Raw genomic sequence first — 24,740 nt, 5'->3', positions numbered from 1 at the left:
CACTAAATAGAGCTGCGGTGTAAATTTATGCTCTGAGGAGAATTCTAAATTTAAACGCAATTCAAGAAAGTAGCTGCACAAGAATGATAAATTTAACGCAGCTGCGCCAAATTTAGACAACAGGCAGAGGGGTAAAAAACTTCTATTATACACTGGAAATGATACATGTCCCCCCATGTGTACATACATTACATTACTTATTCTGTACTGATCCGGAGTTATATCCTGTATTATACCCCAGAGCTGTACTCACTATTCTGCTGGTGAGGTCACTGTGTACATACATTTCATTACTTATCCTGTACTGATCCTGAGTTATATCCTGTATTATACTCCAGAGCTGTACTCACTATTCTGCTGGTGAGATCACTGTGTACATACATTACATTACTTATCCTGTACTGATCCTGAGTTCTATCCTGTATTATACTCCAGACCTGTACTCCCTATTCTGCTGGTGAGGTCACTGTGTAAATACATTACATTACTTATCCTGTACTGATCCTGAGTTATATCCTGTATTATACTCCAGAGCTGTACTCACTATTCTGCTGGTGAGGTCACTGTGTACATACATTACATTACTTATCCTGTACTGCTCTTGAGTTATATCCTGTATTATACTCCAGAGCTGTACTCACTATTCTGCTGGTGAGGTCACTGTGTACATACATTACATTACTTATCCTGTACTGATCCTGAGTTATATCCTGTATTATACTCCAGAGCTGTACTCACTATTCTGCTGGTGAGATCACTGTGTACATACATTACATTACTTATCCTGTACTGATCCTGAGTTCTATCCTGTATTATACTCCAGACCTGTACTCCCTATTCTGCTGGTGAGGTCACTGTGTAAATACATTACATTACTTATCCTGTACTGATCCTGAGTTATATCCTGTATTATACTCCAGAGCTGTACTCACTATTCTGCTGGTGAGGTCACTGTGTACATACATTACATTACTTATCCTGTACTGATCTTGAGTTATATCCTGTATTATACTCCAGAGCTGTACTCACTATTCTGCTGGTGAGGTCACTGTGTACATACATTACATTACTTATCCTGTACTGATCCTGAGTTATATCCTGTATTATACTCCAGAGCTGTACTCACTATTCTGCTGGTGGGGTCACTGTGTACATACATTACATTACTTATCCTGTACTGATCCTGAGTTATATCCTGTATTATACTCCAGAGCTGTACTCACTATTCTGCTGGTGAGGTCACTGTGTACATACATTACATTACTTATCCTGTACTGATCCTGAGTTATATCCTGTATTATACTCCAGAGCTGTACTCACTATTCTGCTGGTGAGGTCACCGTGTACATACATTACATTACTTATCCTGTACTGATCCTAAGTTATATCCTGTATTGTATTCCAGAGCTGTACTCCCTATTCTGCTGGTGAGGTCACTGTGTAAATACATTACATTACTTATCCTGTACTGATCCTGAGTTATATCCTGTATTATACTCCAGAGCTGTACTCACTATTCTGCTGGTGAGGTCACTGTGTACATACATTACATTACTTATCCTGTACTGATCTTGAGTTATATCCTGTATTATACTCCAGAGCTGTACTCACTATTCTGCTGGTGAGGTCACTGTGTACATACATTACATTACTTATCCTGTACTGATCCTGAGTTATATCCTGTATTATACTCCAGAGCTGTACTCACTATTCTGCTGGTGGGGTCACTGTGTACATACATTACATTACTTATCCTGTACTGATCCTGAGTTATATCCTGTATTATACTCCAGAGCTGTACTCACTATTTTGCTGGTGAGGTCACTGTGTACATACATTACATTACTTATCCTGTACTGATCCTGAGTTATATCCTGTATTATACTCCAGAGCTGTACTCACTATTCTGCTGGTGAGGTCACCGTGTACATACATTACATTACTTATCCTGTACTGATCCTAAGTTATATCCTGTATTGTATTCCAGAGCTGTACTCACTATTCTGCTGGTGAGGTCACTGTGTACATATATTACATTACTTATCCTGTACTGATCCTGAGTTATATCCTGTATTATACTCCAGAGCTGTACTCACTATTCTGCTGGTGGGGTCACTGTGTACATACATTACATTACTTATCCTGTACTGATCCTGAGTGATATCCAGTATAAGGCTAGGAACACCGGCGGAGATTGATCAAAACCTTTTTTAAGAGAAAAAGTTATACAGTTGCACATAGCAACCATGGCAATCAGATCACTTCTTTCATTTTTCAGAGGCCTTTTTAAAAGGAAAGGAGCAATCTGGTTGCTATGGGCAACTGCACCACTTTTCCACTGTATGGGTTTGAATAAATCCCCATTTCCCCCCATTGTGTTTTATAGTTCCCGTATCAGGTATCCATTGGAATGCTGCCAAGAACGGAATGCCAACGTGTACTGTGAAAAACAGCTATGTAATTATTTCAGCGGCCGAAAGGCAGTCACCGAGTTCTTGACAGGATGCCGACAGATACCTGTGACAGAAACCATAAAGCTTTTGTTCAATTTAATTTTGACTGTCAGCTGGGCACTCCGGAGGAGGACGCCATTACTCAGACATTGGTCATATCATTTATATTTTGGCCTCCATGATAGATATTTTCTGTTGACTCTGATGAAGACCTAAGTCAACCTTTTTCATGCTTTTTTCCACTAAATTTATCATTTCATATGGAATATATATATATATATATGTGTGTGTGTGTATATGTATATATACACATACAAAAGTGTTTCCCAACCAGGGTGCCTCCAGCTGTTGCAAAACTACAAATCCCAGCATGCCCGGACAGCCTTTGGCTGTCCGGGCATGCTGGGAGTTGTAATTTTGAAACAGCTGGAGGCACCCTGGTTAGGAAACACTGATATACATACATATATCATATTATGTTGAATATATTTAAAAAAAAAATATATATATATATATATATATATATATATATATATTTAAAAATATATATATATATATATATATTTAAAAAAAATATATATATATTTAAAAAAAACTTATTTTTATTTATTTATTATATATATATATATATATATATATATATATATGTGTGTATATATAGATAAATCTATAAACCTATATACACACACACACACATATATATATATATATATATATATATATATATATATATATATACATACATTCACACATATGTATGATTTTGCCACACCTAACATGGCGACAGCGAGGCATTGGCTTCGACCTTCTCAGCATGGCGCACGCATTCTGTCACCATCGTCATCACTCCGCGCCGCTTCCTCATTGGACAGTCCTCGGCTGTCAGTGACGTCATCTGCTGGCGCCGCTGGAGAGGTTGCACACTGGTTACAGCAGACTTGCCATAGTTTCGGTTTCTGGCGGACATGCTGAGGGCAGTGAGCCGGGTTGGGGGCGCCCTGCTGCGGGTGAGGAGGACGGGATCAGGGGGTTATACTGACAATTACTGGAATGTTTAATTGTCCGTTTGTCTGTTTTTTTGTATTGACCTGTGACTGTAACTATAACTGTATATGACTCTATGGATACACATTTGTTTTTGGTTTTTTTAACCAGTGTGCCTCCAGCTGTTCCAAACTATAACGCCCAGCATGTCCGGACAGACGAAGGCTTACATTAGTAATTGCTTAGGGCTGTGTTTCCCAACCAAGGTGCCTCCAGCTCTTGCAATACTTTTGAAACACTGCCCTGAGCGATCACTAATGTAAGCCTTTGGCGGTCTGGGCATGCTGGGAGTTGTAGTTTTGCAACAGCTGGGGGAAAAGTACAACTCCCAGCATGCCCAGGCAGCCTTTGGCTTACATTAGTGATAGCTCACATCATTGTTTCCCAATCAGGGGGCCTCCAGCTGTTACAAGAGTACAACTCCCAGCCAATGGCTGTCCTTTCATTCTTGGTGCTGTAGCTTTGCAACAGCTGGAGGCACCCTGGTTGGTAAACACTGCATTCTGTAATCACTAATGCAAGCCAAAGGCTGTCTGGGAGTTGTAACACCCCCCCCCCCCTCCCTGCTGTTTCAAAACTACAACTCCCAGCATGGTCTCCACCTCTGCTGTCATACTGCTTCTCTGTTCTTCCATGCTATACACTGCAGCACTGCTCGATCGGGTCAGTTGTTGTGTATAAACACCATTGTAGCAGGAAGTTGGTAAAGCAATAGTAGAATGATGTAGTTTTGAGTTGTGGTTGCATCTTTTATATCCAGGCTCTGTTATATTTCATGACATTGGCCGATGCAGACTGTCCGGTTCTTTATAGTTTTTCTATGCTGTGAACTTTTTTTTAAATAAAATTTTATTTTTTTACTCTAATCTGTTTTCCTTGTCTACAGGGCTCCCAAATAAATGGTCCTAAAGCCTGGAGTGTTGAGGTGCGCCGCTGCGCCTCATCTGGAACTCCCATGAACACAGTCGTCTTGTTCGTTCCCCAACAGGAGGCCTGGGTGGTGGAGCGTATGGGCCGGTTCCATCGCATTCTGGAGCCTGTGAGTGCATTGTGTTACCCCCCCCCCCATCCCTCTGAGTCTCACCGCTGCCATGTCACCAATTTCCATGGTGCTTGGGAAGATGAAGTCTATATGTATTATGGTCTAGATATAGCTGTATGCACTAGCTATATACTTTTGTAGTATCGTATGACTTATTGTTACTGTTTTCTCTTGCAGGGTCTGAACATCCTCATTCCATTTCTGGATCGCATCCGCTATGTACAGAGTCTGAAGGAGATTGTGATCAACGTTCCTGAGCAGTCCGCTGTGTCCCTGGGTGAGTCTTCCCCGACACACGGTCCATGTGTTCGGTGACTGAACGTGGGCTGACCCAGTCCAGTGCATCATGTGACTGGCTGGGGAATGGCCTCTATTTAAATACTGTTTATTTTATATCATGTGACATTCTCACATCTTTTAATGTGCTTATGTCGGAGATCTCCTGCACTTGTACCAGGAGCAGTGGAACTTGTGTTGTGTGCTCTAGGGGTCACATATTGCATCAGCTGTCATTGTAAGAGCGTGTATGCTGGTGTCTCCTTTACTAAAAAAAAAGTGTGTATGTATGTATATGTGTGTGTGTATATATATGCGCACCTTGCCACAGCTGCCCCACTGAGGAAGTCACCAACCAGAAGGCGATGTAAAGCTGCTTTCACACTTTACTTTTGCTCCGTTAAAAGATTCTCTATAAACTTCCCTTAGAAAACCCTTAAAAATGGCTGTTACAGAATCCCATTCATGTCTATGGGATTTTTTGAATATCCGTGTTAGCCCATTATGAATAACGGACGTTATTTGTGACGGAAGAAAAAACCGTCACATGCACTAATTTTTCTTCTGTCAAAAAGAACTGTTGGAATAACGGCCGTTAAATTTTTAACATTGAAGTTTATGGCAAACGGATAAGCCTTTAATGTCGTCCGTTTGCACCCAGTTTACAATATCCGTTATTACTTCTGAGCATGCTCAGAAGAGGTGACATCAGCAGACTCCTGCAGTGCTGAGGGACTACTACTACTACTCCCATCATGAACAGACTCATTTCCATGAAGGGAGTAGTAGTTCCTTGGCTGCGGGAGTCTACATTAGTGTTTGTACTACTACCCCCATCATGGAGCAGAGTCTGTTCCTTGTTAGGGGTGGTAGTACAGGGGATAAGAGATTGATCGCACCAGGTCTCACTTCTGAGACCTGATGCGATCAGCAGTTATAATGCAGGGGAGCGGGCGGCATGGTCCGCAACCCTGCAATGTATTTACTACTGTGTAAACTTTCATTTTGAAATCCCCTGCCGGGAGCCCTGAATGGCCGACACTGAGGAGCCATTAAGGCCAACCGGTGGGGTTTTTAAACTACTACTTTGACCCCCCATGTATATTTATAATAATTAATTGGCCCCAGTGTGTTTATAATAATTCTGTACCCGACGGAGATGAGCAGCAGAGAATAGAATTGAATTGTGTATGGTTTGCCTTGAACACTAGGGCAGCACCCAACGAAACTCTGTCGGGATAGTGTAGGTTGAGCCCCCTATCTGCTTGTTATATATATTTCTATTCCTGGCATCCTATCACAACTAATACTTCATTCTAGGTCAGTGTTTTCCAAATAGTGTGCCTCCAGCTGTTGCAAAACTGTAACTTCCAGCATGCATCTAATATTTGTATAGAGTAGCCTTTGGCTGTCCGGGCATGCTGGGGAGTTGTAGTTTTGCAACAGCTGGAGGCACCCTGTTTGGAAAACGCTGATCTAGGGTCACTTAACTATAGAACATTTCTACTGCTACTAGTGTATATGGACATCATATCAGTACCCCACCACCAGAATTGCTAACAAAGGGCCACTTTTTTGATACTGGAATGTTTGTACAACCTTAAAGGAGTACTCCGCTGCTCAGTGTCATAGACCCGCCCCCTCATGACTATAGCCCCGCCCCCTCGGTGCAAGTCTATGGGTGGGGGCGTGACGGTCGGCACGCCCCCCTCCCATAGACTTGCATTGAGGGCGCAGGGCGTTATGTCACGAGCTCCTGGTTCCAGTGTTCTGAACTGTTTGTTCCAAATGCTGAGCAGCAGAGTATCCCTTTAATGTTCACCTGTAAGAGCTTTAGTTGCCAGGGCTTTCAGAAGCCTGACCCCCAGTGGTCACTTGTGGCACTGCAGTGGTAGTCATTAATTGCTGTCACCCAGCATCTATAATGTGCAAAGCAGATCAAGATAGTTGTTACTGTCAGAACCAGCTGTGCCGGGTACTATAATAACACAGACAATAATATATTGCGTCTCTCCTCTCTTTACAGACAACGTAAGCTTACAGATAGATGGAGTGCTGTACCTGCGCGTCATGGACCCTTATAAGGTGAGTATGTGTCAGGATAAATAGCTCTGCTTGCTGAGCAAGTGTTCAGCTTGCGACTAGGCTTCGTTTTATTTTCAACATAAAACCGTCCATAACACCAACATACCCTGCGCCTACTCACTGTTTTCTCTGTTGTTAGGCCAGCTACGGTGTGGAGGATCCAGAATACGCAGTCACTCAGTTGGCCCAGACCACCATGCGTTCTGAACTCGGCAAGCTGTCATTAGACAAGGTCTTTAGGGTAAGTATTCAGTGATTTATTTATTTAATTAATTTCTTACAGGACCAATGTGCACATTGTATGCACATTGGTTGTGCTCTATGTCCGCGCTGTACACATGAGAAATGAAGACCAGAAGGTGTAGTAGTGTGCATATAGATTAGTGTTCCTTCTCTAGGTGTTGCAAAACTACAAATTTCAATATGGAGGCACGCTGGTCGGAAAACACTGATTTGTATTGTATACACATATCATAAATAAATATATATATATATATATATATATATATATATATATATATATATATATATATATATATATATATAATATATATTATAAAATAAAGGGAATATGCAAGCAGCTCATCAGGTTCCCAGGACATCAGCTTTAGCTCCAGTTACAGAATCTCAGAAGCTGATGGGGACTTCATGCCAAGCCAGACTTCTCCCCAGAAGGGAAGAGGACCCATCTGCAGACAGCGCTGTTTTGGAGTATTTTGCTCCTCGTCAGTGCAGAGAAGGATGTTCTGGCTTGGCTAGCAAGAGGCCTGATGACTAGTTCAAAGGGATAAGTATTCTTCTTAAACAGAGGTGCCACTTCTGGTGTACGGAGAGTCAAAAAAAGGCCATTGACACTCCACAAGCTTTCTGGGAAAGGGAATGTGCAAAGCAGCTCATCAGGTTCTCTGGACAAGAAGAATACTTATCCCTTTGAACTAGTCATCAGGCCTCTTGCTAGCCAAGCCAGAACATCCTTCTCTGCACTGACGAGGAGCAAAATACTCCAAAACAGCGCTGTCTGCAGATGGGTCCTCTTCCCTTCTGGGGAGAAGTCTGGCTTGGCATAAAGTCCCCATCAGCTTCTGAGATTCTGTAACTGGAGATAAAGCTGATGTCCTGGGAACCTGATAAGCTGCTTGCATATCCTAATATATAGAGATATATAGATAGGTATATATAATATAATATATTGACCGATTATCGGTTTGGCCGATAATCACGATTTTGGGCATTATCGGTATCTGCAATTACCTTGCCGATAATGCCCCACTGCCCCGGCCCCATTGCCTCCCCCATCCCCGGTTTTATAATTACCTGTTCCCGGGGCCCGAGGTCCACGCTACTTCTGGCTCCTGCTGCGTCCTGCGTTACGCTGTGCGCAATGACGAGTGACGTGACGTCACCGTCAGTGCGCACAGTGACGGCTCAGGAGGACGCCACCGGAGCCAGATGTAGAGTGGACCCCGGGAACAGGTAATTATAAAACCCGGGATGGGGGAGGCAATGGGGCCATGGCGGTGCGGTGGGGGGTGCGACGCGGGTCGGTAGGGGGCGCGGAGCAGTGCGGCGGTGGGGGGAGCGGTGCGGCGGGGGGTGCCGGTGATAGGACTCAGGACCCCCGGACAGTCAGGGGGAGAGAAGCGGGTGGCGGTGGCGGCCTATGGCACCGCAAAAGCCACTGCAGTTCATTGATTTAAAGCGCCCGCTTTAAATCATTGATCTGCAGCGGTGTCGCGGGGGGATAAATAGCTGATAACTTATACCGGAATATCGGTATAAGTTATCGGCTATCGGCCCTATAACATAGATAGAGATAGAATATATATATCTAATCACTGTATTTGCTATCACTTGGGCTCATGGCCCATAGACATAGAAATTGTACTTATACATCAAATATCACTGTTTTTGGCTGCAGTCCATACAGATAAAATGGACGGGCGATTTAAGCTTATTAAAAGTTCAGACACACAGCCCTTTTGACATATTTAGCTCTTCGGAGCTTCATCAGAGGTCTAAACTGATGGCAGCCATTCGCACAGACCTCTGATGTAGCTCTGGGGACCGAAACATGTCAGGGAGGGGGGATATGTGTCTGAGCTTTTTAAGGGATTTCAATGGGATTTTGCTTTACATCAATCTCTTTGTATTCTTAGCTGACATGGTATTTGTTTTCTGAATGAACCAGGAAAGAGAATCGCTCAACTCCAGTATTGTGCATGCCATAAACCAGGCTTCCGATTACTGGGGGATCAAGTGTTTGCGGTACGAGATTAAGGACATCCATGTGCCTCCCAAAGTCCGAGACGCCATGCAGATGCAGGTGGGTCCTGTTCTTGTCTTGTAAACCTAAGCACATTACACACAGCTTGCCGAGTCCCCCTTTATATTTATATTCACATTCAGAGGCTGAAAACGGGTGCAGACCTAATATTTCTGCCAGTTATATTTAGTCTACATCAGAGATGGCTAAGCTTTTTTTATCCAGAGTGCCCAAACCTGAACACTAAATCGATTTCCACTCAAAGCCAGTTACATGTACATAATGACTCTCTGTAGTTTGCCCTCTGTATATAGGACCCCCCTGTAGGTAGTTTGCTTCCTGTAGATGGGACCCCCCCCCCCCCTCTATGTATTTTTCCCCCTATAGGTAGTATAGGTGAGAGGGTAGGACTATGCAACAAAAGGGACCTATGAGTGGAGGGTAAATCCAATATTATTAACATTTGACCGCTAAGCGGTCACTAAGACCCTATATTTCCCACCCAATATAAAACTTAACGTTTATTGAGCCAAGATTAAAATAACCTCACACATATTGATCCTTAATCCATTGATTGGCATGACACTGCATGCTATCTTAATTGAATTGAAAAGATAGATTGTGGCTGCAGTCCACAATCTATAGTGTGAGACAATTAAAAATCTAACACATTGCCCGCCCGCCCGACGTTTCGCCACAGGCTGTGGCTTTATCAAGGGCTAGGAGGCAAATGGCTCCTAGCCCTTGATAAAGCCTCCTAGCCCTTGATAAAGCCACAGCCTGTGGCGAAACGTCGGGCGGGCGGGCAATGTGTTAGATTTTTAATTGTCTCACACTATAGATTGTGGACTGCAGCCACAATCTATCTTTTCAATTCAATTAAGATAGCATGCAGTGTCATGCCAATCAATGGATTATGGATCAATATGTGTGAGGTTATTTTAATCTTGGCTCAATAAACGTTAAGTTTTATATTGTGTGGGAAATATAGGGTCTAAGTGACCGCTTAGCGGTCAAATGTTATAATAAGAGGGTAGGACTATGGACACTTCCTGCCCCCTGTCTGCAGCCCCATTCTCTGTAAAATGCTCTCCTGTCTGTAACGTGGTGTCCTATGGAGGAGCATGTGTCACTCTGGCTTCTCCACTTCTCCTGTGCTCCTTGCTTCAGTGCGGAGCAGTGTAGCACTATAGAGAGTGACGTGTATGTCACATGCTCCTCCACAGGACAAGCGAAGCTACAATTTTAGGGTACGTTCCCACGTGCCGTAGTTTGCTGCGTATTTGTTGCTGCTTATTTTCCTACCCATTGAAGTCAGTGAGAAGCAAAATCGGCTGTGTATTTCGCAACCCAATGGGAAATAAAAATATGCAGCAGCAAAATACGGCACGTGGGAACGTTCCCTTAAGGAGGACAAGGCCTCAAGCAACCCAAACGGCAGAGACGACCCTGGGCTTGCGTGCCAGCTGAATGCACAACACCCCCCACCCCCCCCGTGCCATTTTTCTGATCTAGACAAACATTCCGGACATCAGATAATACTGTTACAGTCAATCACCACAGGAGAAGCTTGTGGATTTATCTTAACCTGTTCAGGACCCATGACGTATGCATACGTCTTCACACCCTGGGTCTTAAGGACCCATGACGTATGCATACGTCATGGCGTTTTCCGGTCTCTGCCGCTCGCCGGGCAGAGATCGGAACTGGATGCCTGCTGAAATCCTTCAGCAGGCATCCAGGGCAAACGCCGAGGGGGGGCCATGTAGGCCCCCCATGTCGGCGATCGCCGCAAATCGCAAGGGAAATCGCCCTTGCGATCTGCGGCGATACCGGGCTGATCGGGTCTCTGGGACCCGACCGCCCGGTAATTTCGCATGATCCCGGCTTTCACAGACAGCCAGGACCATGCTGGAGTATCGGAGCGAGGTGGCAAGCCGGCCACCTCCTCCGATCCCCTGCGATCTGTCGGTTAGTTAACCGACCAATCGCAGGAGGGGGGGCGGTTACTTCCTCCCGTCCTGCCCGGCCCCTGAAAGTCCGGAGAGGACGGGAGGAAGACCGGAGGACGCAGCGGGGGACGGGGGAGTGCTGGGGACCGGCCCCGGTACTTACCTCGTCCCTGAAGACCCGGATCCAGACGATGAAGACGGCGGCAGCGGCGACAGGTGAGTAGATCTTCAGCCGCGGTCGGGCCCTTTACAGCAATGCACGTCGCCGTAAAGCGACATGCATTGCTGTAATAGGACCCTGTAAACTACAACTCCCAGCATGCCCAGACAGCCCTTGGCGTCTGGGCATGCTGGGAGTTGCAGTTTTGCAACATCTGGAGGTCCACAGTTTGGAGACCACTGTGCCCTTCCAGATGTTGCAAAACTACACATCCTCAGCATGAACTTACTGTCCAGGCATGCTGGGAGTTGTAGTTCTGTAACATCTGGCCCTTCAGATGTTGCAGAACTACAACTCCCAGCATGCCTGGACAGTTTTGGCATACTGGGAGTTGTAGTTTTGCAACATCTGGAAGGGCACAGATTGGGAACCACTGTATTAGTGGTCTGCAAACTGTAGTCCTCCAGATGTTGCAAAACTACAACTCCAAGTATGCTGGGAGTTGTAGTTCGGCAACATCTGGCTCTAAAGATGTTGCCGAACTACTACTCCCAGCATGCCTGAGAATGTTTGGGAGTTGTGGTTTTGCAACAGCTGGAGGCACACTGGTTGGGAAACATTGTTTCCTAACTCAGTGTTTCCCAACCCGTGTGCCTCCAGCTGTTGCAAAACCACAACTCCCAAACATTCTCAGGCATGCTGGGAGTAGTAGTTTTGCAACAGCTGGAGGCCCCCCCCCCCCCCTGTGAATGTACAGTGTACACTCACATGGGCAGGCGGCTTACAGTGAGTATCAGGATGCAAGTTTGCGATGCAGCAAATTTTGCGCGGCAGCTCAAACTCGCTGTAATCCCCCGCCCGTGTGACTGTACCCTAAAAACACTACACACCACTACACTAACACAAAATAAAATAAAAAGTAAAAAACACTACATATACACATACCCCTACACAGCCCCCCGCCCCTCCCCAATAAAAATGAAAAACGCCTGGTACGCCACGGTTTCCAAAATGGAGCCTCCAGCTGTTGCAAAACAACAACTCCCAGTATTGCCAGACAGCCGTTGACTGTCCAGGCATGCTGGGAGTTTTGCAACAGCTGGAGGCACCCTGTTTGGGAATCGCTGGCGTAGAATACCCCTATGTCCACCCCTATGCAAATCCCTAATTCAGGCCTCAAATGCGCATGGCGCTCTCACTTTGGAGCCCTGTCGTATTTCAAGGCAACAGTTTAGGGTCACATATGGGGTATCGCCGTACTCGGGAGAAATTGACTAACAAATCTTGGGGGTCTTTTTCTCCTTTCACCCCTTATGAAAAGGTGAAGTTGGGGTCTACACCAGCATGTTAGTGTAAAAAAATAAACTTTTTACACTAACATGCTGGTGTTGCCCTATACTTTTCATTTTGACAAGAGGTAAAAGGGAAAAAAGCGCCACAAAATTTGTAACACAATTTCTCCCGAGTACGGAGATACCCCATATGTGGGCGTAAAGTGTTCTGGGGGCGCACAACAAGGCCCAGAAGGGAGAGTGCGCCATGTACATTTGAGGTGATTTGCACAGGGGTGGCTGATTGTTACAGCGGTTTTGACAAACGCAAAAAAAAACAAAACCCCACATGTGACCCCATTTCGGAAACTGCACCCCTCACGGAATGTAATGAGGGGTGCAGTGAGAATTTACACCCCACTGGTGTCTGACAGATCTTTGGAACAGTGGGCTGTGCAAATTAAAAATGTTGTACAGCCCACTGTTCCACAGATATGACAGACACCAGTGGGGGGTAAATGCTCATTTTATGCCTTGTTACGTTCCTCAAGGGGTCTAGTTTCCAAAATCGTATGCCATGTGGGGGTTATTTTGCTGTCCTGGCACCATAGGGGCTTCCTAAATGCGACATGCCCCCCGAGCAAAATTTGCTCTCAAAAAGCCAAATATGACTCCTTCTCTTCTGAGCATTGTAGTTCGCCCGTAGTGCACTTCAAGTCAACTTATGGGGTACCTTCATACTCAGAAGAGATGGGGTTACAATGTTTGGGGGGTATTTTCTGCTATTAACCCTTGCAAAAATGTGAAATTTGGGGGGAAACACACATTTTAGTGAAATTTTATTTTTATTTTTTTACATATGCAAAAGTCGTGAAACCCCTGTGGGGTATTAAGGCTCACTTTATTCCTTGTTACGTACCTCAAGGGGTCTAGTTTCCAAAATGGTATGCCATGTGGGGGATTTTTGCTGTTCTGGCACCATAGGGGCTTCCTAAATGCAACATGCCTCCCAAAAACCATTTCAAAAAAACGTACTCTCCAAAATCCCCTTGTCGCTCCTTCGCTTCTGAGCCCTCTACTGCGCCCACCGAACACTTTACATAGACATATGAGGTATGTGCTTACTCGAGAGAAATTGGGCTACAAATATAAGTATACATTTTCTCCTTTTTCCCCTTGTAAAAATTCAAAAATTGGGTCTACAAGAACATGCGAGTGTAAAAAATGGAGATTGTGAATTTTCTCCTTCACTTTGCTGTTATTCCTGTGAAACACCTAAAGGGTTAAAACGCGGACTGAATGTCATTTTGAATACTCTGGGGGGTGCAGTTTTTATAATGGGGTCATTTGTGGGGTATTTCTAATATGAAGACCCTTCAAATCCACTTCAAACCTGAACTGGTCCATGAAAAATTGTGAGTTTGGAAATTTTGTGAAAAATTGGAAAATTGCTGCTGAACTTTGAAGCCCTCTGGTGACTTCCAAAAGTAAAAACACGTAAATTTTATGATGCAAACATAAAATAGACATATTGTATATGTGAATAAAAAAAAAATTATTTGGAATATCCATTTTCCTTACAAGCAGAGAGCTTCAAAGTTAAAAAAATGCAAAATTTTCAAATTTTTCATAAAATGTTGGGATTTTTCACCAAGAAAGGATGCAAGATACCACAAAATTTTACCACTAAGTTAAAGTAGAATATGTCACGAAAAAACAATCTCGGAATCAGAATGATAACTAAAAGCATTCCAGAGTTATTAATGTTTAAAGTGACAGTGGTCAGAATTGCAAAAAATGGCCGGGTCCTGAGGTGTAAAATGGCTGGGTCCTTAAAGGGTTAAAGAGCATTGTCTGTATTGGATTGCAAACACTCGGTTTTAAGACAAGTTATTGCAAAAAGGAAGATAGCTACACTATAGAATGAATGGAGACCTTAAAGGGGTACTCCAGTGCTCCAGCGTTCTGAACATTTTGTTAAAAACACTCTGAGTCGGAGGCCTTAATCGTGACATCACGGCCACGCCCCCTCTATTAATATGTATGGGAGGGGGGTGTCGGGCGACAGACCCCCTTCCATAGACATGAATGGAGGGGGTGTAGCGTGACGTCATGACCACTGCTGCAGTAACCCGGCGTTTGTTTAGAAAGATCAGACGTATAGGGGATAAGATGTCTAGCAGCGGTGTACCCCTTTAAGTATATCATGAAGCTGCAGTGCTCTTCATTATACAGGCTTTATTAATGTGCTTTATTACAGAAATAGGCCCAGATGATGACATAGCTTCTCAGGTAATCTGAACTGGGATGTCATACTGTGGCCAATGGATGAGGCTGGAAAAAAATTCAGAGAATGTCAACTTCTTAATTTCCATCAATGTTGAGTTGTCAGGGAATATCTTCAACATCGGGGCCTAATCTGGGGACCATATATTGAATGGATTTGGGGGGCCGCTTTTTGAAGCTTGCTTCAGTCACCCTATGCATTGACCCAATATGGCAGTGTCTTCGGGTACAGTGCACCAAAAAAAAAAAAAAAGTGGTACCATTAAAAACTACAGCTCATGGCGCAAAAAGGTGGAAAAATTAAAAGGAAAGCTTTACATAATATATTTTTACCTTTTTTATTTTTTGGTTTATATAATTTTATTGGTACAAATAGCCTGACAGTTTTACTGAACTGTGACGTACAAATACCTGTTTAAGATTCCAAAAAGCGAAACCTAAAATATCTAGAATTCTTTCGCTGTCCAGCATTGTATTCTTTTAGAATAGCTGTAAGACCAAATAAACCATCTATTTTAGTTTAAATGGGTCATCCAGGAATAGAAAAAACGGAGCTAATTTCTTTCAGAAACATTGTCTCCAGGTTGGGTGTGGTTCTACAGCTCAGTTCCATTGAAGTGAATGGAGCCAAGTTTTAATACCACGCATAACCTGGGGACAGACGTGGAGCTGTCTTTGAAAGAAATTAGCTCTGTTTTTTTTTTTTAATATTCCTGGATGTCCCATTTAAAGGACATCTGCAACAAAAGACAACTTATCCCCTATCCACAGGATGGGGGATAAGTGTTTGATCACGGGGGGTCTGAACACTGGGACCTCCCGCAATCTCCTGCACGGGGCCACAGCTCTCCTGTGCAGGAGGCGTGCCGGCCGCAGCATGACTCTGCGGCCGACACTCCTCCTCTATGTAGTTCTCTTGGAGAGACTGGATGCAGCGTCCCCAAAGCTGCCACTAGGTGTCTCCCCACTTGTCCAAAACACATTTCCCCCCCCATCTTTTGGCCTGGCAGAAATCCAAAATCAGAAAGTGCAGTCTGGAGTGCTGAGGGGTGTGTGCAGTCTTAGCCAATCATAGCTCATCTCACACTGAACTGCTCTGGGCTGTGTGTAGCAGAGCGAGGGAGGAAGTTCTCCCCTGTATGGCTTCAGATAATATCGCTCCTGCTGGGGAACGCCCCTTCCAGGACATGATGGTGTCCTTGTCTGGTGTGTGATCGCTGTCTGGATGTCTCCCTAGGTTGAGGCTGAGCGGCGAAAAAGGGCCATGGTGTTAGAATCTGAAGGGACCAGAGAGTCTGCAATCAATGTGGCTGAAGGGGAGAAACAGTCCCAGATCTTGGCCTCCGAAGCCGAGCGAGAGGAACAGATCAACAGAGCTGCAGGTGTGTTCCTGAATGGCGGTAGTCACCACACAAGGGTGTGTTCACACCGCAATGTATGTTTGGTATATGCATTGGGAAAGCTGGTGTGTACGTCAGGCGTTTGCCTAGAGCAGTGTTTCCCAACCAGGGTACCTCCAGCTGTTGCAAACCTACATCTCCCAGCATGCCCGGGACAGTCTTTGGCTGTCCGGGCATGCTGGGAGTTGTAGTTTTGCAACAGCTGGAGACACTCTAGTTGGGAAACATTGGAATAGGGTCTCCTGCATTCAACAAAGGTGAAAAGTGTGTCCTTTTCTCCTCTGTTGGGCTGGTATATATCAACGTGCCTTTTTGTATTTGTTCTAAAGAATAAGAGAGTCAAGTAAACTAGAGACATCCAGAAAATAAATTCAGTAACTTTTCTAAGCTTCATGTTTGCCGAAATGTGAAGGTTCCCCTTTACGGCTGACCATTTTATTCTTGTTAACACTGGGGAGGGTATTTGCTCACCCACTATTATCCCCCTTAAAAAAAAAAAAAAAAAAAAAAAAGATTTTCTCTATCGGCTTCATTGGGGGACACAGACCGTGGGTGTATGCTGCTGTCTCTAGGAGGTGTGACACTATGGTAATAAAAAAAGTCAGCTCCTCCCAGCAGGATATACCCGCCTTCAGGCTCTGAGCTAATCAGTTTAAGCTTAGTGTCTGAAGGAGGTGGACATGGTCTGGAATTCTCCAGACCAGGTCTTCTGATTTTTTGTTTTCCTAGTATAGGGACGTGTTATTTTTATTTATTTTTTTTATTCCTTTTTCTTTTCTGTTTTCAGGTGGGGACTCAGGGACTCCGGTTCCCTGTTTCCCCATTGTGAGTAAGGGGGCACAGACATTGCGTATATGTTCGCCCCCCCCTCGCCAACAGTCAGCGCCTGGGTTGGTACCTCATGGGTCCGGGTCCCCCTATTCCCTGCTCGCCTCGCTCGCGCATAGCAGCTAGGCGTGATGCAGGCGACAAAAAGCTGACTGAAGACTTCACTGAAGACTCCATTAGGTAAGTTCTTCTGACTGAGGTAAGTACTTTCCTCCTTTTTCTCCTTAGGTACGGACTTGCAACCTCTGGAGACCCCCTGTTTTTGGCCCACCTTTCAGGTTAAGGGGCTGGCTTATATAGGGGCTGGACTTTTATTCTGGGGAGCAGTGGCATCTCAGGGGGCATGTAATCTATGTTTTACATTTGGCACTTCACTGTATGTGTGTGTGTGTGTTTCTTGCGACTATGTCCGCAGCGCCTTATATGCGGCTGTCAGCCGCGGCTCTGGTACTGGCCGGGCGCTCTCAGCGCTGGCTTACTTTCACTTTCTCCCGCAGTCTCTGCCGGTGTATAGGCCGCCCGCTCTATTTCCCCGAGCGCATATGCGGCTGACATGTGCGCTCGGGACAAGGAGCGGGCGCCATTACAGCTTCTTCTCGGCAGTCTATAGCTCCGCCCATAGGGCTGTCAGAGCTCTCCAATCAGCGCCGTGGGTGCGGTTTTCAGTTAGGAGGGGCCAATTAGTTAGTGACTCTGCTTCAGGCACGCCCCTCTCTCCCTATTGGCTGACAGTCTAGCTGCACGGAGCAGAGTTCTCCTCACTGCAGCTGCCAGGGGACACAGACTAGGGTGAGAAAGTTCCTGTCTCTTTTCTCATTATGTCCGTACCCAGAGCTGTTCCTCCCTCTAAACAGAAACCTGGAACGTCAGTGACTTATTTTGTCTGTAAACACTGTAATACCAAGATGCCTGGCTCTGCTGAGCCCACTTGCCCTGCCTGCTCCACTGCTCCCCCAGACCCCCTGGTACCCCCTGATGCCCTTTCGGTTCCGGTGGATTCAGACAAGCGTTCTAGGGGTGCCTCGTCTGACTCTTCCATTGAGTCTTCAGATAGACGTGGGCGTTCCCCTCTTGGCTCCATCAGGATATCTTAGCGGGATCCCCCCCCAGAGGATCTATCGGCTCTGGCTCTCCAATGCTCTAAAGCTGGGGACTTCCTGTGCGCAGCTTCCATGCAGTCAGCCCATTGTTCTGCCTTTGCTGTGGCTCACCTAGCTGCTCTCCGCCGCTCTATGTGACTTAAAGCTTGGAATGCGGATGCCGCTTCCAAAAGGTCTCTCACTGAGCTTCCTTTTATGGGTGGCCGTCTTTTTGGCAAGCGCCTTGATGAAATTATCTCTGAGGCAACGGGAGGTAAGAGTTCCTTGTTGCCTCAAAATAAGGCTCTCCCTACTTCCTAAAGGAAGTCCTCTTCCTTTCGGTCCTTCGGACCGTTGGCTCCAGCAAGGGTCCGGGCAGGCGCCTTCGCGGGACAAGAAGGCTCCCTCGTTCTGGGGCGCGCCCGTCTTGAAAGTCGGACTCCGGATGTTTTGCGCCCAAATTAGGCAACCGCAAGCCCACTTCTGCATGAAGTGAGGCCCCCACCTGCGTTTTTTTTTTTTTTTTTTCTCGGGTGGGAGGTCGTCTCTTACTTTTTCGAGACATCTGGACCTCACACATTCAGGACTCTTGGGTCGGGGACGTGGTGTCCAACGGTTACCGAATCGAACTCGCCTCCCTTACGAGGGATCGCTTTTTCCGATCTCGGGCCCCTGGTCGCCTTCTCTGGCGAAGCAATTTCGAGAGGCTCTCCAGTCTCTGCTTCTCCAGGGGGTTATCGTTCCCGTTCCTCCAGGGGAAGGTTTCCGGGGTTTCTATTCCAATCTTTTTGTGGTTTCCAAGAGGGACGGTTCTGTGCGACCAATCCTAGACCTCAAGCGTCATCTTCTCATCCGTCACTTCTGAATGGAATCTCTCCGTTCCGTGGTGGCGTCCCTGGAACAAGGGGAGTTTCCTTCATCGGTGGACATCAAGGATGCCTACCTCCATGTGCCAATATTTCCAGGCCATCATTGGTACCTCCGCTTTGCGTTTCCGGAGGGGCATTTTCAATTTGGAACCCCCCCCCCCTCCTTCGGTCTGGCCACGGCTCCTCTGGTCTTTACCAAGATCCTTGCGCCAGTGATGGGCCTGTTACGGTCGAGGGGAGTCTCGGTGATACCCTACCTGGACGACCTTCTCATCAAGGCTCCAACCAGAGCCCAGACTCTGGAGAATGTGGACATCACTCTCCACACTCTGGATCGCTTTGGGTGGATGGTCAACCGGGACAAGTCAGTCCTCTGTCCTACCCAGTCTCTAACCTTCTTTGGACTTCGCTTCCACACGGCCTCTGCCCGAATTTGCCTCCCGCCAGACAAACGTCTGGCGCTTCTGTCGGGGGTCCGCTCCCTTCGGACCCAGGTCTCAGTCCCCATCCGCACTTGTATGGAAGTCCTGGGTCGGATGGTGGCAACTATCGAGGCCGTACCCTTTGCCCAGTTTCATTACCGCCCCCTTCAACTGGCGATTTTCTCTCGATGGGACAGGTCTCCTCTATCCCTCGATCGTCAGATTGTTCTCCCTCGCAGGTTCCTCAGTCTCTGCTCTGGTGGCTCCGCTCCCCCCTTCTTCCCCAAGGACGGTCATTTCTTCCCCTTCACTGACAGGTAGTTACAACGGATGCCAGCCTGTCGGGCTGGGGCAGCGTGTTCAGGGATTGGACGGTTCAAGGACTCTGGTCTCCTTGAGAGACCCTTCTTCCGATAAACATATTGGACTTACGAGCGATTCTTCTTCATTGGGAGCCCCGGCTTCAGTCCCGTCCTGTCCGCGTCCAGTCGGACAAGGCCGTGGCGTACATAAATCGACAAGGCGGCACTTGCAGCTCGGCAGCCATGGCCGAGGTGACCTAGATTCTCATCTGGGCGGAAAGCAAGGTTCCAGCCATTGCGGCGATTCACATTCCGGGAGTGCTCAACTGGAAAGCGGACTTGCTCAGTCTGTCCTCACCTGACCCTGGCGAGTGGTCTCTACATCCAGAGGTCTTCGCAACTCTGCGACCTCTGGGGCATTCCGGACGTGGACCTCTTCGCGTTCCGGCACAATTGGAAGATCCTTCCTTTTGTGTCCAAGTCCCGGGACCCTCAGGCTCTGGCCGTGGACGCCCCAGTGATTACTTGGGTGGGGTTTGCCCTACCCTATCTGTTCCCTCCCCTTCCGCTCCTTCCCAGGGTTCTAAGGAAACTCAAAACAGAGGGCGTCCCCGCCATTCTGGTAGCTCCAGATTGGCCCCGAAGGTCGTGGTACGCCGACGTAGTCAGGCTCCTGGACGACGCTCCACTGCGCGTTCCACTCCGTCCGGACCTTCTCTCTCAGGGTCCTCTTTGCCACCCCAATTTACATTGTCCTCCCATCTTTTTGTCCTGCTCCTTCTCATCCTAAGGAGTGCTTTCTACACAAGCTGGATGTAGTTCGGGCTGTTCGGTCTTATCTCTCCATCACTTCTTCGTTTCATCAGTGTGATTCCTCTTTCGTCCTTACGGAAGGTCGTAGTAAGGGTCAACCTGCTTCCAAGGCCACCATTTCTCGGTGGATTCGGTCCGCCATTTCGGAAGCCTATCGCTGTAAGGGGAAGATTCCTCCTTTCAGGGTTGTGGCTCATTCTACCCATTCTGTTGGGGCATCCTGGGCTCTCCATAATAGAGCCTCGGCCTCGCTGATTTGCAAGGCGGCTACCTGGTCGTCTTTGCACACTTTCTCGAGGTTCTATCGAGTTCATACCTTCGCATCGGCTGATGCTAGTCTGGGTCGTAAAGTGTTGCAGGCGGCAGTGGTTCGGCCGTCTGTCTGACTGCTTATCTGCCCACCCAAGGGACGGCTTTGGTACGTCCCACGGTCTGTGTCCCCCAATGGAGCCAATAGAGAAAAGGAGATTTTTGTTTACTTACCGTAAAATCTTTCTCGGAGGATCCATTGGGGGACACAGCTCCCGCCCTTTTTGGGGTTTCCTTTGGTTCTCTGTCCGAGGGTGTGTTCAGTTATGTTTGTTTCTCTTCTGGTTCTCGTACAGTTTTGGGTTTTTTCCTTGACCTGTTGGTCTCCTCCTATTGCTCTGGAACTTAAACTGATTAGCTCAGAGCCTGAAGGCGGGTATATCCTGCTGGGAGGAGCCGACTTTTTTTATTACCATAGTCACACCTCCTAGAGACAGCAGCATACACCCACGGTCTGTCCCCCAATGGATCCTCCGAGAAAGAGATTTTACAGTAAGTAAACAAAAATCTCCTCCTTTTTAAAAAAAATGTGTTTTATTTATTAACTTTTTTTTTTTTTTTTTCAGGTGACGCAAATGCAATCCTAGCCAGGGCTAAAGCCCGGGGCGAGGCGATACGTCTGGTGGCAGAAGCCCTCAACAAGCAGGTAACCTATCTGAAACGCTCTTATAATTAAGGCCTGTCACTTATGGGCAGGGAAGCTTGAAGCCCTAAACTCACCTACTTGCGTACCCGCCTTAGGCGACGGGTCCACAACCATGGTGACAGTCGCTGCCTGAATACGTGCAGGGAGGCAAACGGCAACAAAATAAACTATAATACAGACGGAGGTTGGGACACTGTATGGAATCACACACACTGACAGAAATAACTAAACATAAACACACAATGGCCCAGATTTATCAAACTCTGTGAGACAAAGTGGAGTGATTTTTCTATAGCAACCAATCACAGGTCAGCTTTCACTTTACCAGAGCTCATTTGCTGAGCTGTGATTGGTTGCTGTGGAAAAATCTCTCCATTTTTTTCTCACACAGTTTGATAAATCTGGGCTAATATGTTGCAGTTCACACGCAGAGTCAGTACCACGAGATAACAGAAATGCCAAATCACAGAAACAGGAGAAGAGTCAGAGAGCTGAGCCAATGCGTCAAATATGCCAGAAATTCAAGATACAATACAAACATTAGCTAGGAGTCGGAGCTCTTTTGCAGGCAAGGTATGAGAGCAGACTGCCAGCTTAAATAGGAGCCAGACCAGGTGCTCTCATCAGGGTCAGCTGACCAGTCCAGGCAGCTGGGTGTAGCCCAAGAACAAAAACAAAACAGAGAGAACTGTCAGAATCTTTTAACCCCACGGGTTCTGACAGGGCAAAATCACACTACGTTTTTTCTGAGCGGAATTCTGCTTCGAAATTTTGCTTGGAAAATGAGGTAATTAATACAGGTTCTAGCATATGATGTGTATGGTAACCCCTTGCCTTAGTGGCATACATTCAGAGCTACACTGATTCCTGCAAGAATACGGGGGAACTCACGAAACCATGTATACAAAGAAAAAATAGAGTTCAGACAACACCTTAACAATTAAAATCATGATTTTATTGTATCATATTATAAAACACAATGTGAAAAGACTCAAAAAATTTTTGGAGGTGGAATTAAGGTTAAGTACCAGTACAAAAATAAGGGTTACTGCCGACTATAATGAGGTTATAGACAATGTATTGTAACAAGTAATCAATATAAATATGAACTCTCATGGCTGCACGCCATGCCATGAATCACTCCAACCAAAGTGCCAGTAGTGCGGTAGAATATCAATTCAATAAAGTGCCTGAATATACAAAAGTACCAAAGTGCATATAGATATAGAGTAATGATAATTATCACAGTAATATTGCACAATATTATATACATATGATAGTAACTAAGGCACTGTCCATGGATACGTGCAGACTGCAAGCGAACCTAAGGTTCAATCAGATAAAGTGCATAGAGTTTCCTTACCCATCGTAAGCAGCAGAGCCCTGACCCCTACGATCGTTTCGGTTTCCCTTTATCAAGAGGTACCTTGTACCTCTTGATAAAGGGAAACCGAAACGATCGTAATTATTTTATTCATTTTTATTTATTTTTTCTTTTGTATCCTTCCAGAACGGCAATGCTGCTGCATCGCTCTCCATAGCAGAGCAGTACGTTACCGCCTTCTCCAAATTGGCGCAAGAGTCCAACACCATACTACTACCTGCAAACACAGGAGACATCAGCAGCATGGTGACCCAGGTCTGTATACCGCAACTGGTTTACAAGTGGTCTCCAACCTGTACGTTCCCTCCCCCGGCTGTAGCAAAACTAAGACTCTTAGCATGCATATTATAATAATAATAGTAATAATAATATTAGTAATAATTATATTATTATTATAATATAATTTATTATAATTACTACTACTAGTAATACTACTAGTTACTACTTACTACTTATTTATTATAATTATTACTAATACTACTATTTATTATAATTATTACTAATACTACTACTACTTATTTATAATTATTACTAATAATACTACTGCTACTATTATAATTATTACTAATACTACTGCTACTATTATAATTATTACTAATACTACTGCTACTATTATAATTATTACTAATAATACTACTGCTTATTTATTATAACTATTACTAATAATACTACTACTTATTTATTATAATTATTACTGTTACTAATACTACTAATTTATTATAATTATTACTAATACTACTGCTTATTATAACTATTACTAATAATACTACTACTTATTTATTATAATTACTATTACTAATTATTATTACTATTAATACTAATTTATTATAATTATTACTATTACTAGTAATACTACTAATTTATTATAATTATTACTAATAATACTACTAATTATTATTAGTAGAGTTAGTAATACTTATAGTAAATAATATTATTATTACTGCTGCTGCTGCTACTACTACTAATAATAATGTATTAGTATTATTAGTAATAGTATTAGCAATAGTAATAATTATAATATTATAATATAATTAATATTTAAATAATAATTTATAATTAAATAATATAATATGATGGTGATGGTGATGATGATGATTAATATAATAATTATTATAAATAATAATGAAAAAAAAAAAAAAACGCTTGTAGTCCTGATTTTGCGAGTGTTCTCAGGTTATCGCTCAATAACCTTTTCTTTCCTTTTGTACTCAGGCCTTGGGAATTTACAGCACAGTGACCAAAAACATGAAAAACATACAGCAGAAAAGTTCTTCTACAGAACCAGCAGAAGCCGAGCAATTCACAGAGGATCTGAAGGAGAGGTCCTGATGGGCGGTCCAGCCGCGGCGCACAACAATGTCGCTGTGCACTGTTAGGAGATTTTTGTATTTTAAGAATGACCTTATAAGTACGTCACATGATTATATATGATTTCAAACAAACATGGGCTCCGTTATTTGCTGTTATGTTCAGGGCTGTGACAATTTGTTTTCTTTTCCCATATAAAGAAAGTCAGATGTAAACTAAAGCACTGAACACAGCATAAAATCTGCAGCATCAAATATGCACAGGATACTGAACGTGTGTGTATAGTCTTTAAGGGTACATTCCCACGTACAGGATCCACTGCATATTTTGTGCAGCTGATATTGCTACCCATTAACTTCAATTGGTATCAAAATCTGCTGCAGAAAATATGCAGCATAAATTATGCATCCGATATTGTATGTTTGAATGTACCCAGTCTATTCACACATTCAGTATCCTGTGCCTATTTGATGCTGCAGATTTTATGCTTTGTTCAGTCCTTTAGTTTACATTGGACTCTACAGCATAAAATCCGCAGCTTCAATCCC

General features: G+C 44.9%; 1 protein-coding gene across 1 annotated transcript; it reads left to right on the top strand.

Moving 5' to 3' along the window:
* Window positions 1–3,332: 3,332 nt before the first annotated feature.
* Window positions 3,333–24,385, top strand: STOML2 (stomatin like 2). The gene is made up of 10 exons (XM_056546998.1): window positions 3,333–3,460; window positions 4,384–4,536; window positions 4,717–4,816; window positions 6,842–6,900; window positions 7,040–7,141; window positions 9,089–9,223; window positions 16,070–16,214; window positions 21,421–21,500; window positions 23,011–23,139; window positions 24,097–24,385. Exons 1-10 carry the CDS (start codon window positions 3,419–3,421, stop codon window positions 24,211–24,213), a joined length of 1,062 nt encoding a protein of 353 aa, XP_056402973.1. The 5' UTR covers window positions 3,333–3,418; the 3' UTR covers window positions 24,214–24,385.
* Window positions 24,386–24,740: the final 355 nt, after the last annotated feature.

The sequence above is a fragment of the Hyla sarda genome, chromosome 1 (genome assembly GCF_029499605.1).
Source record: "Hyla sarda isolate aHylSar1 chromosome 1, aHylSar1.hap1, whole genome shotgun sequence".
NCBI lineage: Eukaryota > Metazoa > Chordata > Amphibia > Anura > Hylidae > Hyla > Hyla sarda.
The sequence above is the reverse complement of the archived record's forward strand: the minus strand, read 5'-3'. Positions and strand labels throughout refer to the sequence as shown.